Source organism: Lates calcarifer, linkage group LG11 (genome assembly GCF_001640805.2).
Source record: "Lates calcarifer isolate ASB-BC8 linkage group LG11, TLL_Latcal_v3, whole genome shotgun sequence".
Classification (NCBI taxonomy): Eukaryota; Metazoa; Chordata; class Actinopteri; family Centropomidae; genus Lates; species Lates calcarifer.
Genome location: NC_066843.1, coordinates 12,223,718 through 12,242,044, shown reverse-complemented (window position 1 = coordinate 12,242,044; position 18,327 = coordinate 12,223,718). Strand labels below are relative to the sequence as shown.

The window sequence follows — 18,327 nt, the reverse complement described above, 5'->3', positions numbered from 1 at the left end:
CTGAACTGTAAGAGGCTTACAGAGTCATCAAGTCAATATATAGCCATTCACATTAAAGTAATGAAGCAAAGACAAGATGACTTAGAAGTGATCTTCATAGATGTAGGTAAATCTACTGTTAAGCTGTATTGTGAGCCCCCTTGTATTTTACACCAATATGTGAGGTAAAATAAATCTTGTTTGAACTCAGTTTATTAATTTGAAGACTGAACTGAAGTCTTGAAAAATGTAATGGTGACTTCATGGGTCAAATTTAGGCATTTACTGTATGTACTGGCTGTTACTATTACCAGTGACCTCTCAATTTTGTTATTACAGCCTCCATGCTCTTAAATGGGCATATATTAACTTCAGGATGTGGAACCATTACTCCTGTCTCTCTAGCTGTATCAGTTGAATACATGCAACAAGATGGGTGATACCTACAGTATAAATACATTGACTATAGGCAATATCTCAAATGTCCCTTTTGTAGTTCACAGCAAGGGCAGAGCAAAGTACAGTAGTACTGAACTGTAACTTCCAAATTTGGTTGGTTACTCATTTGTTAAAGAGCTGTAGAAGATCTAACTGCCTACAGACACAGTTCACCACCACTTACGTAGTGTGTGTAGTGTTCAAAATGAACTTATTAAAGCTACTATTTCTAACTTTAAGTCTAACAGGTCTAACAGAACTCAACCCAACATGAACTGCTAAGGAAATATTAGTGTACTGAATCCCCTTTGTATGTGCCTAATGGTGCTTAAGGAGGCAAAGTGCTCAGATTAAGACAGGCATTCCCAAATAAAGCAATCTCTGTAGGAGTGCTATCAAAGGTAATGTTTCGTAAGTAACATTACATCTTGCATGAATCACATTTCACCTTTTGAGTCTGACTTTTGTTTAAAAAAAAAAAAAAACTAACTTCCAAGTTTGAAAAAAAAAAAAACATGCATCTCCTTTCTTAAATCAGAAAGACTGTACAGAGAGCCAAATAACCAGTGTATGATGTCATGAAAAGATAGGGCAGTTTCTTTTTTGACAGAATTGGCTTCAGCTTTTATGATTACTTTGACTGGGCAGATTTCCAGTCACTGAGCCTGTCTCTGCTCTCAACGGCCGCAGTCTTCAGACTCCATCTCACTGTGCATAAATAATGTTCAGCACAATGTGTGGAGCCATTTATGTACATGGAAACTGAAAGGGAATTTTTTCATGTCTATATTTTCATACTTTAGGTTCCTTTATCTACATTATGTGACGAGTACAACATTAAAAAAAAGAGAGAATCAGCCCCAGCAAATTCATATCAATCTTTATTGTATTTAGAAATCCACGCATCAAATCTTTTTTATTATTTTTTTCTTTACCATTTACAACAGGGAAGAATGAGAGACAAGCTAAACGTCATGCCTTTCCCAGCAGGCGCGATGCACTACAGGATGGGCTGAAATGGAAGGGGGGGGGGAGATACATAAAGTGCTTTTGTCAACAGTTTTCTTCTTTTAATAGAAAAAAGGATCAAAACAAAAGGTTTGAGGGTGGAGGGCGAGGACACGGGATGTCCATGGACGTGACAGCATGAGTGCATGTGAAGTAGGGAAGAAGGTGACATGTTGATGAGGAGGAACAGAGTGGTGGGGTTATTTATCTTTAAAAAATAAAAAAAAAAGCGTTCGAATGAAAAAAAAAAGCAAGTGGTCTCAACCCAGGATGAGGCTGGATTTGCCACCGGGTGGGTTTCTTTTGCCACCTGCAGCGGCGTTGGCACCTCCCGACGGGGCAGAGGGCTGTGGCGTCTCCTTCTGCTGATCTTGCTCCTCTTGCTCCACCTCCACATCGTCAGGACACTCTACAGACGCAACAAAAAGACAACATGGTTATTTAGCAGAATACAACTGCAAACGATTTCTGGATGATGCTACATGTGATCAAAGCCAAACAGCTTACAAAATCTGGAATGCATTTAATAATTACACAGTGTAACAGCATGTTATCATCTGGTAAAACACGCTGTGCTTGGAGGTTAAAGTGTCCTCAGGGGTACTGCCCTAAAAAGACTAAATTGGTAGACTGTCTACTATTTGTTAATAATTATCTTGTCATCAATATAATACATTAATTTACAATTAAATAAATATAAATTTATGACCTATAAGTAGTTTAACCCCCAAAATATGAATTCCACTAGAATCAAAAGCTGAGGCAGCACTTACTGCTAGCTTGCTACACTAAGCGAGTTGCATTTTAGCAGTAGTTAAGCTGTTTTTGTTTCCTGTTGCCACATTTTGCTATTACTATACTTAAGTGGGATACTTAACTAAATCGCAAAATGTTTGTTCATCGAACTTGATAGGATTTCAATTACAGGAATCTGCTAGGGGGTAAAAATGAAATAAATTAAGCTGTAGCAAGACTGTTACTGGATTTAGCTGTCTTACTTTGACTGGTTTGGTTCTTGATGTGTTTTGTAGTAACAGAAAATTTAACAAGCATTTTTCTTTGAACTTATATAGACCAGTGATATGATTTAGGTTTATCTATTGGCAGAACTGGAGTGTAATATTCATAATTACGTCTTCATTAGTGTATAATCACCTGAAACTTAAATTTGTAGTGTTTGCATTAGCTTATAATGAGCCCTTCATATTTAATTAGGGAGCATGACCTCTTCCTCAGAACCTGCCATGTTGCTATGTTTCTAGAGTAGCCCAGAATGGACAAACTAAACCCTGGCACTAAAGAGGGCACTGAGGGCCTTTCACAAATGTGAAGAGTAGGGGAAGGGGAAGGATATTCAGTTGGTTGCAATCTGCAACCTCACCACTAGATGCCACTAAATCCTACACACTGGTCCTTTAAAATGAAAACTGCAATTTTTTATTTGAAACTAATGTCAACAAGCCAGGCTCGGTCTTAACTAAGTTTTGACTTGATATGTAGTTACTGTGGTTTGGCTTTGTAGGCAAGAATACGCAAGTGAGGTTAGCCAGATCTGTAACAGAATCACCGTGCTAAAGCAGTGGGCTCTTGTTGTCCATTAGTGCCTGAATTGCTGTAGAATTTGCACACTGAACGGGATTTTTAACTTAAATGTCACAAATAAGGGCAATGCTTTATATTTTGAGCTGATTTTAAAATCTTTTTTTAGGCAGAAAGGACACTTAACCCCCAGATACTCTCTGCTTGACACCAAGGGGGGTGGAGGGGCTGCTGTGACAGCTGCATTAATTATAGGTTCATAAGACTGTTGCCACAGATATTAGGACTGCACAGCCTGGTGAAGCTCACATATTTAGACACTGTGCTTGAGCAAGGCAACACAGTCCTGTCTACTTCAAACTGTCTACTCCTGGCTGACCCATTCTGTGTGAGAGATTTGTTTCTAATAAATATGGGGAGAAACAAATCACTAATGACACTGTGTTAACAAACTTACTGAAGTGCTCAAAAAGTTTTTGATAATGTATAAATATTAATACACATAACACTCTCGTTAACGCACATTCCCATCACATTCAAAAGCAGAGCAAATAAGTGAGCTTTGATTTCTGAATGTTCATAGCTATGTGTGGTCAAACCCTCCATTATCTCAGGAGCCAGCCACTCTCTCACAAACATGCACCTGGAGGTTAATAAAAAGCTTTTCATACTAAGTGATGCCTGCCATCAAAGAACAGCTGTCTGACTATAGACCATCACGCCATCCTGACAGGGAAAAACCACATCAAAGAGATCATGTGATAATGACTCAGAAAGTGACAGCATTTGTACTGTATCTTTAAGAAAAAAAGCTATGGTATGCCAGCAGCATATGGGATTAGACCAGTCACCACAATTTGATCTTTCAGAGGCGAAGGAGAGTGGCATTAACTTATCTGTTATAGTGTACCATGGAGCTATTCACTGAATAATCTAAGTCATGCACTGCTGTTTAGACATAGTGAAAGTATGACAGAAACTTAAAAGCCTTTTTATAAACTGCTGAAGAGGTCAGGATACTTACCATCATTTGCTTGTTCTTGGCCATTCTCGACCTACAGTGAAAACATGAGGCAAGAATATCAGATATCCTCACTGAACAAAGTGACGTTTTCACCTGTATACACAAAAAACCCCTTCCTGTATCCCTTAATCTGAACCCTATTACTTCTGCTTTGTGACAGGCAGTCTGGACAACATTTAAAAATTTCCATTACTGGCAGATATGACAGACACTTTTTTCTTTCCTCATATCCCAAAACCAAAAGATTAAATAATGTACAGAAAGATAATTCTTACAGAGAACCACCCAGAAGTTAATTGCTTTAATAGAAGCTTCTTAGCACAGTCAGCTCATTCCCAACGATACATGACACCACTACTTTCTGATTCTTCAGATATGATATATTTCTGGTAGGTAAGCCATGTCTTTGTTTACCAAACAGATGCTTGGCTAATGACTAGTATCATTTTTCACTCTTTCTTTATACTTCATTCAAATTTCTCAATTAGAAAATTCAGCCCATGTCTTCAGTGAGAACTGACTCATTCCCAGAATAAAAACCGAACCTCCACAGGGACTACAAATGTCAGTGGAGAATATCTATCAATCAACATCCTGGGTCGGTTTCAAATAGATGGATAAAAGTCAGCCATCCCCCACTGAATTTTCCACTGAACTGTTTAGAATTATACTTAATCTAGGACCATGTGCTTTTCAGCCCTGACCTAGGCTGTGGCTCTGTTGTGGAAACAGCGACTGTCAGACTAAATGAGAGGTACCTCTCGTCTCTGGTTCCAGACCAAGGCTGCTCCAGAGTTGTGGATGGTGGTCAGTTCCGGCTGAGGGTTCTTGGGGAAGAGAAGAGGCTGCTGGCACCGCCTCAGTGGGGCCGAGGGCTCCCCGCACAGGGTCCCTGTGGGTGCCCCGCCTGGGAAGGTAAGAGGCAGATGGATAGAGCAAGAATTTTATTAAAAAACTGAGGCAGACTGTAACGCACCAGCTGTCATTTTATTTTATTTTTTTACTCTTTGGCCGACAGATTATATTGCAGCTAGACGGGAAACACAAGAGACAAATGACAAAACATGAGTAAGGCTTCAAAGCTGCAGAGTCATACCATATGGACGCTAATCCAATTAGCCACAAAGCCACCCCAGACCCCAATGTTTCTAGACCCTGCTAACCACAAGATTCATCTTCTCAGAGTTGACAACATCAGCTTTATGGGGGAATTTGACTAAAATAACACAAGACAGAATCACTGAGAATCAACAGGAAACATCACCAAATCCGCTCGGGCGCCTGCAACAGACCCAGAAACACAGTGGAACACTTCCAGACAGACAACCTGAATGCCAAAACTCACATAAGCCTGTAACGCCTGCATTCTCCTTTAGCAGAAAAAGCATTAAAACCCAGTGTTTGGCCCACTGTGGAGAAGCAGGCTGAGCTAACCAAAGCCACATAAGGTAACAGCCCAGCTCTAGCCCAGAGAGCCAGGGAGGGGACAGACTGTCTTTGTCATGAGGGGAACAACGACTGCTGAAGAAGCAGAGGAGTGGCCATTGTTGTTAATGGAGTGAAGTGAATCAGCACTGTTGAGAGACTCTATCACTCAACAAGAGCTCCTTCACTACTGGCTCCACATTTCTGAATCTGATCAATCCACTGGACAGTTTACAACAAATAGCAAATGGAAGAAGATTAAACTAGATTGATGGGCTAGACAGCGATGCATTATGTTATCATCTCTGTAACACATAGCCTTCTACTTAACATTATAGATCTCCTGGGTTCATGATATAAATGTATTACATCACTGACCCTACTGGTCAACAAGCTTGGAGACAGGAACAGCAATCATGCTGCTGCTGCTGGTAGTTTTGGCTTCCTCTCTGATTACAGAGCGCTCATCATGTGGCCAGAAGCTGAGGGCAATTGAACAAACCAACAGCTCTGGTATCTTAAAACCCTAAAATCCTGACCAACAACCTGCCAGAGACTCTGGCTGAATAACAATACGCTTATGTGTCAGCATAAACATAATATCAGCACATTCCTACAGTTAAACTGGTTTTAGATTATTTTTTTAAACTCCAACCAAGAACAAGAATTAGCTGCCTTGTGAAGAACACAGTTTGTGTACCTGTCAGTTTTTATATATGTATATATATATATATATATATATATATGTATATGTGTGTGTGTGTGTAAAAAAACAAAAACATTTTCTCCCTTAACTCCTGGTTTAGCTAACAAGTTTTTTATTTTTTACTCAGGTTTTGAGATTAGTTTCTGAGGTTTCTGCCACCATCCTGGTACAGTTAAGGTGAACTGAATTTCATTGATAAAAGCATTTAAAGATGACACCTGAAAAACTCTGCAGCAACATATCTTTCCAGAAATAATATCCTGGTCACTGTATAATCCGCAGACTTTGCCGTGAAAAGTTTCAACTGGAAATACTTTTATAGAAAAAATAGTCCCTATAAAAATGTGGTCCATCCAGAATAAACAGGACATTGTCCTGACTGTCTGAAGTTGTCAGGAGTTAAATATTTGAACTGTGAACAACCAAAAACTACAACAAAAGTCGTGCTGACAGGCCTGCCCATATTGTTTTGTCAGACGAGGATAGACAGTCAGTGATCATGAAAACCAGCTGCCAGGGCTGTCTGATGTCCCAGTGGTCAAACAGCCGCACTATGTAAAACCATCTACCATGGTGGGACATTTGTTAGCATGTCTCTTCTTCTCCATGTATCTCCTGTGACTAGAATATCAGAAAGTATTTCCAACATCTGTTAGTAAATACAGTGTTGCTAGAGCCTGTATTATCTTAACAAAGCTAAAAGCTATTCCAAAGGGTAAAGCATGAGAATGTATTGCAAGACAGTATTCACAAACAGACATGTCTTGAGCATATGAAACGCAAATCTGACAATTTCAAACCGATCTACACAGGTCAGCATGCCAGAACAAACAAACCTGTTCATCTGCAGGAGTCCGCATGCAGGCCAGAGAGATTGCACAATGCTTATAAAACCTGCTATTGTAATAAACCTAGCTCATTCAGGCAGAAACAAATATCCTCATCCAGTTATATCCGTTAAAGTGGGACAACTGAACTTGACCTCGACCCAAGTGAAACAATGCAAGCAGGAAAAGGCTTTAGTGTCAGCAGCTGTGGGCTGTAGAGGTCAGAGGCTGAAGTAATGATTTTAGGGTGAATTCGTCAGTGTCCACACAACCTGAAAATCTGATAAACCACATAAATGGTTCTCTTCAAAGTGTCCCAGTGTGAAAACATGTGATCCATGGCTTGTGAGTAACCTCGCAGCCCTGAGCTGAAATGGAATCCAAGTGCTGTAAGGCTTGAATTTTCCACTTTAAGCACTTTATCAAATCTTTGAGTCCTAACCAAACACTGACTAGCTGGGTAAAAAATGTCCATCCTTAAATACAGGCAATAAAGATAATGCATACTAAGACTGACTTGTGTTTGGCTAAAGCTTTACCTGGATGAGAATAAACATACTGCCAGGTACAATAATGTCAGCCTACATCAATTTTTCATTTAAGCCTCTGTGGCTGTATGCTTGCTGTGACCTTGACAACTCAAGCCCATTTACAGGTCTCATATCCTTTGCTGCTGCATTTGCCTGCTTGTCCTCCTGTAGTCACATCTATAGAAGGCCACACATTTCACCAATTGACACATTTTTAACTGACCTATTTCTTTCCAGCAAGGGCTGATCCTCATCCCCATTTAACAAAGCCTAGCTTCAAATTACCCTTATCCCAGTGCTCCGGGGCTTTTTGGCCATTTCACTTGTGGGATGTTCTTTCTGACAACCTAAATGGAAAAATACTAAATAACACTCCAGTTTGTATCTTTTCCTAGCTCAAGTTAGAGGAATTAATTCCATGGTGCTTTTTGCTTACTTAAGGCTTCTAGTAGTTGTGTCTACTTTAGCAAGACTGAACTTGCCCTTACATTAGTGCTTACACACCCTCCCTGTTACTTTGTAAATCTAAACCCTATTGTTTTCATTCCTTTGGTTCTGAGATTGAGTCAGAGGAGTTAGAGGAGTTAGATTGTTAGATTGAGTTACTGGGTGGATTGTTCCTCCGATGAGCATGGGGGTCCTCAGGTTCTGCGAAGATGCTAGAGGCCATCTTGTTCTTGCGCTGGGGGGTTGTTTCGTCATCTGTGCCGAAGGAGAAGCTGGAGTCCCCGCCTGGCGGCCGTAGTACCCTGAAGAGCAACAAATGAAAGATTTTAATGTCAGTTGATTGACGTCCAACCAACCACACTCCCATCCCCCCACTCTTTAGGCCAATCTAAAATACAAGGCCTTCATGTCACACCACTGATCAGCTGCACAGTGCAAAAAAGAAAAAAAAAAAAATCAATAGTCAAATAAAACACAAGTATGCCTCAAGCTACTTACAGCCTTCTGCCTACTCCACCCTAACCCCTTCAAACACATACCACACACACAAAAAACACACAGGCTACCAGCAAGGTCTCCGCTCTTTAAGCCCCGGCTGTCAGCCTGTCAGACAGACAGTCACAATCTCTGCCCTGCAGCTGACTCCAGCCGCATATAATCACAGAGTTAGCTGGCTAGCTGCTGCCTCTCCTCAGCACAGATTCCTTTGCAGTGACATACGAGGGGTTGGTGTCAGTTCTTGATACCATTGTTAGTCCATCATTCAGTGAGTAAATCCAATACAATATCTCTTTTGGGTCAGTGTTACACAGTAGAGGTGAAAAGTCTGAGGTCCACAGTTAATGTAGGTCACCTAATAAATAGACTGTTCTAGAACAATATAGAGAGCCTGCATGCACACTAGTACATGGTAAACAATGCTCACTTTCCACCGACATTCCTTCCACCACAAGTTAAACAAAAGGAACATGATAATGAGTAGGGAAACCCTTTTTTCCTTGCTGTGCTGAAGGACAGTTGGGGTGGACGACAGAAACCGATGTGTTTGCAGAGCCCCTGCTGAACCCCTCCCTCTTTTTTTCCCAGCAAACTCTCCTCTCCTCGGAGTCCCTGAAGCCACCAGCTGACACACCGAGCAGCTGTCCGAGGGCCAGGGCCGGCAGATGGGAGTCCAAAAAGCAACTCAGTTCTCAAAGCAGAAGGCAACCAGGGATCTACACCGCGTGGCCTGCACTAGCGTGAATTTTCTCAATCAATTCTTGTATACACACTCGTGTCTGTCACACTTGGCTGTGACAGTAATGCCTAAACCAGACTTCACCTCCCGGCCAGAGAGGATGAGCTCATGCTTTCCACACGGATTGCGACGGGGGAAAAGCTTTTAGCTGCCTGGCAGCAGACCCCACCCTAGAATGAAACTGTAAATAATATCAGTGAAATGGCATTAATGTTTAGGAGCTGGAGGGCAGCTACAGGCAGGTGGAGCTAGGGCAGATAGGGCTGAGCTCCAGAGCAAAAGATGGCATGTTTGATAAAGCAGGGTAGGAGGCTTTTGATGGCCTACTAAGATTTTAGCCTAATTCTGCTCAAGTTGCTGCTCTACGGATCCCTTCGCTCAGCCAGCAGCAGAAATGACCAGAAGCTCGTTCAAGGGGGTTTAAGGAGCCAAAGCAAAGAGCTAAGGAAAGATTTACAGGCTTAGCTAGCTCAAAGCCCCCACCCAAGCCCCCGCATCATCCGAAAACAGCATGCGACTTCAAAACGCTTGATGACTGACCGAGATTTGACATGCTCACTCAGCAAAGTGCTAGTATTCCTTAAAAATCTGATTTCAAAGCCCTAAAACCATGCCTTATTATTGAGGATATCACAGTTTAAAGGCTTTTCTTTCTTTGCATCATTTTCACTGCAAAGGGGGGAGGAATGCATCCAGACGAGACGCATCACTTACTGGAAAGCTATGACTGCATGCTTGGAGGATGAGTGGTCTTCTTAAGGTGTTTTTCCATTAATATGAAGCTTTAACAGATATCATGAGTCAGACATATCTGCTGAAACCACAAAATGGGCATTATCTAAGTTTCTATAAACTTCCATTCTCCGTAACCGACAATGACCCAAATCAGAGATAATGACATATGCAGACACAAGTCTAGTCTAGGATTCTTCCTGTAATCAATCACATATTTGGACTCTGGCTCATTAGCTGTTTCCTTGGTCCTCTATAGGAAAAAATTAATAACAAAATCCACGGCGAATAGATTAGGTATAACGTTATTCATGGCTCCAAAGTGCAGCACATATAGAAATCACAGCAGGAGAGGAGCTCTGACTTGAACTACAAAAAAAGTTATTTTGCAGTGGGCCACAGCCAGCTGAGAGCTAACGTTAGGCTGCTTTGTCCATTTCTCCCCCAAAAACAGATGGAAAAGATCTCTACAGGCACTTGTTTTTTTCTCTTTTTTTTCTTATACTGGCCTATACCTTATTATTCTACAAAGGTCAGACAGGCTAATCAAACGAACTTGGTGAAGCTAAAGGCTGTGGCGCATCAGTCAACCAATAAGATTAACTTAATTAGCGAGACTATGTGACAGTTTAGCTAAATCCAGAAAAGTCCCTCGCCAGCCACCAGCGGGCTAATGTTAGGTAGCAGGCTGCCTTTCAGCAAAAGCAGAAAAGAGGCGTTTGCTAGCTGAGAGGCTTGCCCGCATCCCACTTCTTTTGTTCCTCCGTCAAAAGGCTTTCAGCTCCTTTTTTACCTGGAACTGCTTTTAGCACCAGGGTCCATTCCTTGAAAGGTGGTTGTCGTCGTCATCTTTAAGGAGTATTTCGATGTCTTGGCAGTAAGAAAATGGTCAGTGAAAAACTAGTTTAAAAAAAATTCCTCCTCCTTCCCCGCAGAGATGCGACGGGATGTAGACTCCACCCGACACTGAAAAACATAACGACGACCAGATCCGCTGGTTCTGCGGTGCCAGCCCACGAGACCCAGCCCACCAGCATTCGACCCGCTCTGATTGGACAGAACGCCACAGAACTCCTCTCTCATTGGACAGAACCTCAGAGATCGCCTCTCTTGTTGGTGGCAGGTCTCGGCTTCATGTCAGTGATCAGACAGTGGAGTCCAAATCCCCGAGGGCCTCTTTTTCTGCTATCTAATCTATAAGCATTGATTATGACAATCTGCAAAACGTTTTAAGTGGAAAGAAAAACGTGGGTAAACTTTGAACTCCAGCTGGTGAAAATCTTAGGACTAGCTTTTAAAGATCCACTACAGGGAAGTTTGAATATACATAAAATACTCAACTTTGAATAATAATTTGTGGCTGGTCACAAATGACCTGTTTAGAAATTATTAAAGATATCTACAGTTTCTCTACAGTTTCTGAAAATATTTTATTTCATACTTTTGATCAATGAATACAATATGTGTATGCTGTGTGTGTACAGTATGTGCAATGCAAGCTTCACAATTCCACATCACACTTGTGTAAGTTGACCAGGACCAGGATTTAAACTTAGATTTTACATGAGCAGAAAGAAACCTCCTCCTTTAACAGATGAACTTAAAAACTGTGTTCCTGTATCAAAGTGTGAACAGCACACAACAATAACCAAAACTTTTTTTAGTCTAAGTAGACTTTAACAAAAATCTGCAGCAAAATTACTACCTGGACTTGCGCTGCTGTGATAGTTCTACAGCTTTATTTTTATATCCATTGTATCACTGCCCAGAAGAGGGTCAGACAATTACACCAGAGAGGCAGACAAAAAAAGTGAAAGTCTGGAAAAAGACAATAGCTTTATTTTAACAGGCATCTTAATAGACAAGACAGATGTTTATGTAACTGAAACATCTCTTCAGGCTTCCCAAAATGTTAAGCTTGGCCTAGTCGAATGATTAATCAAAACATTTCTCTACACATCCACTACTATATAAAAAATGTATAAAATCAAATATTTTTTCTGAAGGGAACAGAAACCAAATGACAATCCGGCTCCATTCCCAAACCGGACATAGCATTCACCAAGTGATAGCCAGTCCCAAAAGAGTATGCTTTAAGAACAGATTTGCTGGACACTGACCAAGCCTAGCCCCCTGACATTTGACCAGAAAAGTCAGTTTTATTAATTCTCACTCTATCACCAGTCTGTCTGCAACCATAGAAACAAGCCCTTCAAATTGGGGAAGGGAAGTCCTTAACATTTACCACAATACAGCATGAACAAACAAAACCTGAACTCAGGGTGATCTGGATGTAGTTTATGTACAAAAACAGAAAAGTAACAGGGGCGGGAATGAAAATACTATACAGCAGTTATGTGTGGCAGAGAAAAGACAAACTTCTTCTGCGTGGAATTCTGTCGAGACAACAGGACAAGTTGTAAAGAAGCAGCCGCTGTGTATCACAGGCCAGGAGGGTTGGTTGTGTTGAGGAGGAAAATGGTGGCGAATTTGGTCAATTAAATCAGGCCTCCCGTCTGTTGTTGAAACACATCAATTGTATCTTCGTCTTCCATTTCCAACTGTTGAGAGAAGAAAAGTTATTTAAACACGTGCGACACTTTATAATGCAAAAAGTGGAAAGTGACAGGAAACTCTCCCTAAGTAGAGAGACACAAGTGGGCGGGGCATATTTCATGTCAAGATGTTACAGTTATGTGGCATGTGCCCAAAGGGTGACAGTTACGGTCTATTCAAACTCACATTTGTCTTTTGCATAGGCAAAATGGCACCATTGAAGCCAAAATGAAACGCTGTATTTGACTTTGATGATCACAGCATGCATAGACAGGCTTCTATAATATACAAGAACATGCAAGTACATTGGCTTCTTTCTACACTGCCATATTCAACACACATTTGAGAACACAGCAACTAAAACTTGAGTTTGATGTTCTCTGACAGTGTGAGGCATATACATGCTCCCCATAATAGCATGTCCTTAACCTCAGCCTACATTTCCTATGACACACACAACTCATTGTGGGGGCAATCTCCTGTATATTTAACTTTTTGACTGTTTAATCGTATCAGCGAGTGCCTGTGTGTCCTACAGTTATCACAACTTAGTCAGACATTGGGTTGTGTGTGAACATTTCTTCCATTTTCAACACGTATTTAACATTTCCCAGAAGGAAAAAAAAGAATGCCACAAGTCAAGCAAACTAAGACAAGCATCCCCATGAAAAAGCACAGATAGTAATGCATGAAATGTGCATACCTTCCTTGTTAAACATAGCAGAAACGCATCAGCGTGAGTAATGAAGCGTGTGGCAGTGCAGGCAAGGCAACCGAGTGCCCTGTGAGTGCACATTTTGTAAGCACACCCCTCTATTCAGTTTTGAGCAGCAAAACTCACTGTTTTAAGACTTCAAACGTACCTGTGCCGGCGTGTCTGTCTCATTTATTGGTTGTCCATCAAATCTGAACCTGATTTGCCTCATCGACAGTCCCTGGAGAGAAAAAGACATAAGACCTTTTGTATTAAATTACACCTGCACTGCCTCATCTGTCAACAAAAAGAACCCATCATCTTCATGCCTTCCCAGAATTTGTTACACAGTACTAACTAGGTGACTTTTATCAATACTTCAAACATTTAACAGCCTAAAAGAGGAAATTAAGAATGGTTCACAGAAAGAAATCATATATTCAACAATGTAAGGGGAAGGTTTACAGTTTCAGCAAAGATTCTCATATGATGTCAGCAGCTGTGACTGCTACTTGATATTGGATGGTGACATTTTACAGTGAATGTAGTATGCACTTTCAAAGGCTGATGTAAAAGGGCCTAAACAGAAAGGATAGGTGAAGATCCTGCAAGTTTACGCTCGAACAGTGACCGACTACATGATTTCATCAACAAAAATATATATTCACTGCCATCACTGAGTTTTGTCTCTGACTATACTAACTAAAAAGTTTAAAAACATATCAGAACAGAAAATTAAATAACAGTAATGTTTAGGGCAACACAAAGAAAAGAAATTCCAAAAAAATTCCACTTGCTGCAGAAATGCAAATTTAAAAATGAAATAAAATAAAATATTAAAATAAAATTAAAAAAAAAAGTTAGTTGGGATTTATTGTGTTCTTTAAAGTCATCTGTTAGATACAGCTCCAGTATTTTATATATAGAGATATATTTGATATATTATTGCAAAAGCTAAGAAAATAATATACAGTAGACTATTTTAAATTGTGTATGCATGTCGTGTTTCAGGTATGTCTGCTGAAATTTGAGGATCATGAAAACATCATAAGTTACACTGTCTTTTGCAGTGCAACAAAAATAAAGGGATGATAAAAAACATCTGGTTTTCACTGCAGTTTTAAAAATGAGCTGCATAACAAATATGTCTGTCCTGCTGGCATTCCAAGGAATAGACAATATTGGGATTGAGCTTTCAGTCTTCCATAATGTTGAACTCTCATTTGACTTTCAAATAAAGAGGAAAGTCAGAGGCTGTGTTTTATAAGATATTTTCCTCTTGACTTTTAGGTATAGATATTTCAGAATGTAAAAGTTATTGTCAAATCTCAGGATTGTTTCTGTAGTCATTCGATCACAGTTGCAACCAAGACTACAATTTTCAGAACTGAACTGGCAACAATTTCAGTGTTAACTCATTAGAATAAGTCATAAGAAGAAGTCAGCATTCCTGCATGCCATTATAGCAAGTACTCTGATGAAGGGCAACTTCAAAAGTGATTCAGATCTGCTGACAGAAAAGATGGGATATCTTTTGTGATTAACATATCTCAGATGTAGATAAGGCAGTTTAGTTTAGGAGATGAGCGAGAGGTAAAGCAGTAAGCTGCTGAGGGAAGATCTGCATTGACCCTGTGGACCTTACTATGTTCTAGCAGGGAGAGAAGAGCTGTAGAGCAGAGCTGGATCATAGCCAGTAAACTATGAACAATAACTCTTTCAGAGAAAACGATGAATTACTTTTTAATGAATGTCATCTGGCTTTTATGTTTGAACTTTTAACATTCTGCTATGTCTTTAGATTTGGATATAGTTGGATATAACTCCAGTATGAGAGGCTCAGGTAGATCTTAACCTCTTTTAACATACTGAACTATATCAATGTCTGCAGTCAGTCTTCATGTTAAATAAACACAGTTAACACATTTTGACCACATAATTTATATGGTAAGTGGGACTTTTAAATTGCCCTGATAAAACTACTTGTTTTCTTGAGGTTAACTGTGCTTCATTTAGAACGCCGTAAAACAAAAGCAGCAATTACCAGTCACTAAGTGCACGCGCTGGTGTGAAAAGGCTGAAAATGATTACTTTCATCACAGCCTTTTTTGTCTTCAAACAAGACAAACATGTGCATACTTCAAAGCTGTTGCTCTGAACCATCAAGTAATTCCAATAATTATTTCCATATGATGTAAAGGCAGCATAACTTAGCAACATAGCTCTTGTAAGCCTTGGTCTGCAGTTGGAAGGAGACTACCTGAGTAAATGCTGTTCTTTGATAAATATGTAGGCCTACAAGGTCTCTGCTATGTTAAAAATATTCCACTCTAATAGGCCCTTTTTATTGGCAGACATTTTGACATGTCATAGCAGGAAAAGCCTGGGTGTAATTAATAACTTTAATAATAGCTGCATTACATTCAGATGTGCCAGTTCCAGTGCCTGAAAAATGCTGGTCTCGCTGGGACATTTAAATGTTAAATGTTATTAGTAACATCTATGCTTTTTTGGCAAATCAAAAGCATGCAGTGAAAAGGCAAATTAAGAGGCAGCAGGAGTTTTGATTCAAATTTACAAGAGGGACTGTGGGTGTCACTTACCCAACATACTGCTCCTAAAATCCAATATTCAAGTGGATGTATTAAATGAAGTAGATGTGAGTAATACTGAGGTGCTGCACCTTTTCATCCACTCCAAAATGACTAAAAAGCTAAAGGAAGCAGCTCCTACCTAAACAGTGCAATGCAGTCTTAAAACTAAAGCTCCATTAAAGGCTAATTCAGAGAATTTCCAACTGATCTAGAACAAAACATTTGACTCTCAGTGGTGGTTGATACACTCACCTTAAAAAGTACATATCAACAGATTAATAACAAATGAAAAGGAGACTGGAAAATATTTTACTTTGTTAACATTTTCCTTAAGGGCTGAAAGTAAATATCACAACAAGCACACAAGTGAAGGAGAATATCAAAGCTATCCTTTGGATTTTTCACTTCACTATAGATAAAGGGTAGTCAAATAGCATGTTGCGTAATTGCAATGCAATGCAATGTAATATGTAAATTATTAGACCTGCGTTCAACAAGTCAAAATGTCTGCTGTGAAAATGGTCTGTACATCTTTAGCACACCCTCTGGAATAGCTCTGTAACTCCCTAGTCTGGGAGCTGCTGGTTTAGGAAATGCACATCATCCTGAATGTTCACAATCAGTGACGGCTGTTGTTTGCTGATATTGTGCCATGCCCACCTGTCTCTCGCAGTAGGCCTTCATGAGTTTGATGAGCGGCGTGTGTCTTTTGATCTTAAACTGCACTACAGATCCATCCTGACCTGCTACCTTCAGGTTTATGTGTTCATTGTTTTCTGTCTTGACTCCTTCCTGAGGGACAGAGACAGAGAGGGAAAAGAACCATTAACAAAGACGTGAAGGGGACCAGAGCAGGAATACTGATTCATCAGTTTAGTTCATCAACAAAATAATGATCTGCAAGCTCTAATGTTAGTTCATTTTAACAACCAAAAATACCACGCTGGTTACAGCAGATATGAAGAACTGCATGTTTCTCTCCATTATAATAAACCAGATACTGTGATAGAGGTGCTGCAATTTAAGTTTTTGTTGAAACATTTTTAAAAAGCAGTTGACTCACTGCAATTTGTGCTGCTGTTGAGCTGTCCTGTGTTATACAAAGAAGTATGTCTTTTCTTTAGCCTACTCTCACTGATTTGAATGGGGGCAACAAAATAATAGGAACACCCCTGTCAACACAGTGCAGTACAATTCAAAAGCACTGCAGACTGCATCAACACTTCATTAACACATTTTCAGCAAAAACTGAATATTGAAACCTTCATGAATGGATAAATCTTAACTAGGTAACGAACTGACGACTTTTGACGAGTTTTGACCAGAGCACATATCCCTTTACTGCCTCTCATTGACTTATAAGCCATTGCTGACAAAGTTGCAGATAATATTGGATATACAAGATTTTTACATTAACATGATTCAAAATGTGAAATAATTAATTAACCGCAAAAACAAATATCCCCATGAGGTTCAGGTATACCTAAACGGTTTCTAAAACGACTTTCCCGCAGCATTTTCCTTTTGTTTACATCCTGTTTCAGCGTCTGCAAGATCAGATCAATACAAGCCACAGCCTGATATCAGCAAATAAAGGTAAAAAGAGAATACTGCAGTTTTAGAGGGACCAGTTCTCACAGGTATGCCGCTATTGAGTGCACAAAGTTTCTCCAAGTTAGACAAATTAACAAAAACACACACACGTTGGTAAATTGAGTCATGCACTGAGGATGACACCAGCTGGTTGGCTGAGTGTTATCAAGCAAAGAGCGATCTGCGCGCCTGTGGATGCGCGTTCACAAACCTTCCGGTCTATCAAAGTAGGGATAGCTAGTAGTTGAATTTTAGCTCTCAACTTTAACAAGGTGGAACAAAAGGCTTGGAAATGTCCGTTTTTTTCTATGACCTCCTGTGCCACAAATCCGGTGAAATAAAGGGATACTGTGACACAATGTGGAAACACTCACCTTTGGTTTTTCATCAGCCATGGTCACTCTTTTGGCGCTTCTCTACGCTGCCACACAAAGAATACGGGTACGCGCACGTACTCGTCCCCGTTTAAAAATTTCGAACCGAACGTGCGCGGCCATGTGCCACTGCGCGTCCACTGCACTGGGCGCTGAATGGCTGTAGGTAGTCACGAGGTTGAAAGCGCAATCTGTGCATGGGCGGGAGAGTCTCAATGCGCGTTAAAGAGGCACCGAGGAACACATGCACGCGCACAGCGATGTTTTGCTTTTTGTTGTCAGGTTTAGAGGGGCAGTTATCCCACAACACGCACCTGACCACCGTGCTGATTTCTGATTAATGCTGCATGGATCAGTCATCATCACCATACAGTACATTACGCGTACTGGGAATGTTGTACTTGCACTTTATGGTCTTTTTTCTTTCTTTCCTTCTTTTAACCCTTTAAATCCCAGCGGCCATCTTGTTTTTCTGCCTGATGATGAAGATGCACTAAAACTATATTAAACGAATACTTTTACATGAAGAAAGTATGTGTTCGTACAAGACTGAGTCTTAACAGATTCCAGTGAGAATATTTGTGTGATTTCTTCACATTTGGATGTCAGAAAAACAATTCTCAT

At 40.3% G+C, this 18,327-nt stretch overlaps 2 protein-coding genes across 2 annotated transcripts; both read right to left on the bottom strand.

Moving 5' to 3' along the window:
* Positions 1-1,281: 1,281 nt before the first annotated feature.
* On the bottom strand, positions 1,282-10,882 carry jpt1 (Jupiter microtubule associated homolog 1). The gene is made up of 5 exons (XM_018671667.2): positions 10,686-10,882; positions 8,083-8,225; positions 4,747-4,895; positions 3,989-4,019; positions 1,282-1,834 (listed from the first exon to the last, which is right to left on the bottom strand). The coding sequence occupies exons 1-5, from the start codon at positions 10,739-10,741 to the stop codon at positions 1,686-1,688; spliced, it is 528 nt and encodes a 175-aa protein (XP_018527183.1). The 5' UTR covers positions 10,742-10,882; the 3' UTR covers positions 1,282-1,685.
* Positions 10,883-11,703: 821 nt separating this feature from the next.
* LOC108880226 (small ubiquitin like modifier 2) lies at positions 11,704-17,854 on the bottom strand. Its single transcript, XM_018671681.2, has 4 exons — positions 17,704-17,854; positions 16,397-16,528; positions 13,312-13,383; positions 11,704-12,453 (listed from the first exon to the last, which is right to left on the bottom strand). Exons 1-4 carry the CDS (start codon positions 17,722-17,724, stop codon positions 12,391-12,393), a joined length of 288 nt encoding a protein of 95 aa, XP_018527197.1. The 5' UTR covers positions 17,725-17,854; the 3' UTR covers positions 11,704-12,390.
* Positions 17,855-18,327: the final 473 nt, after the last annotated feature.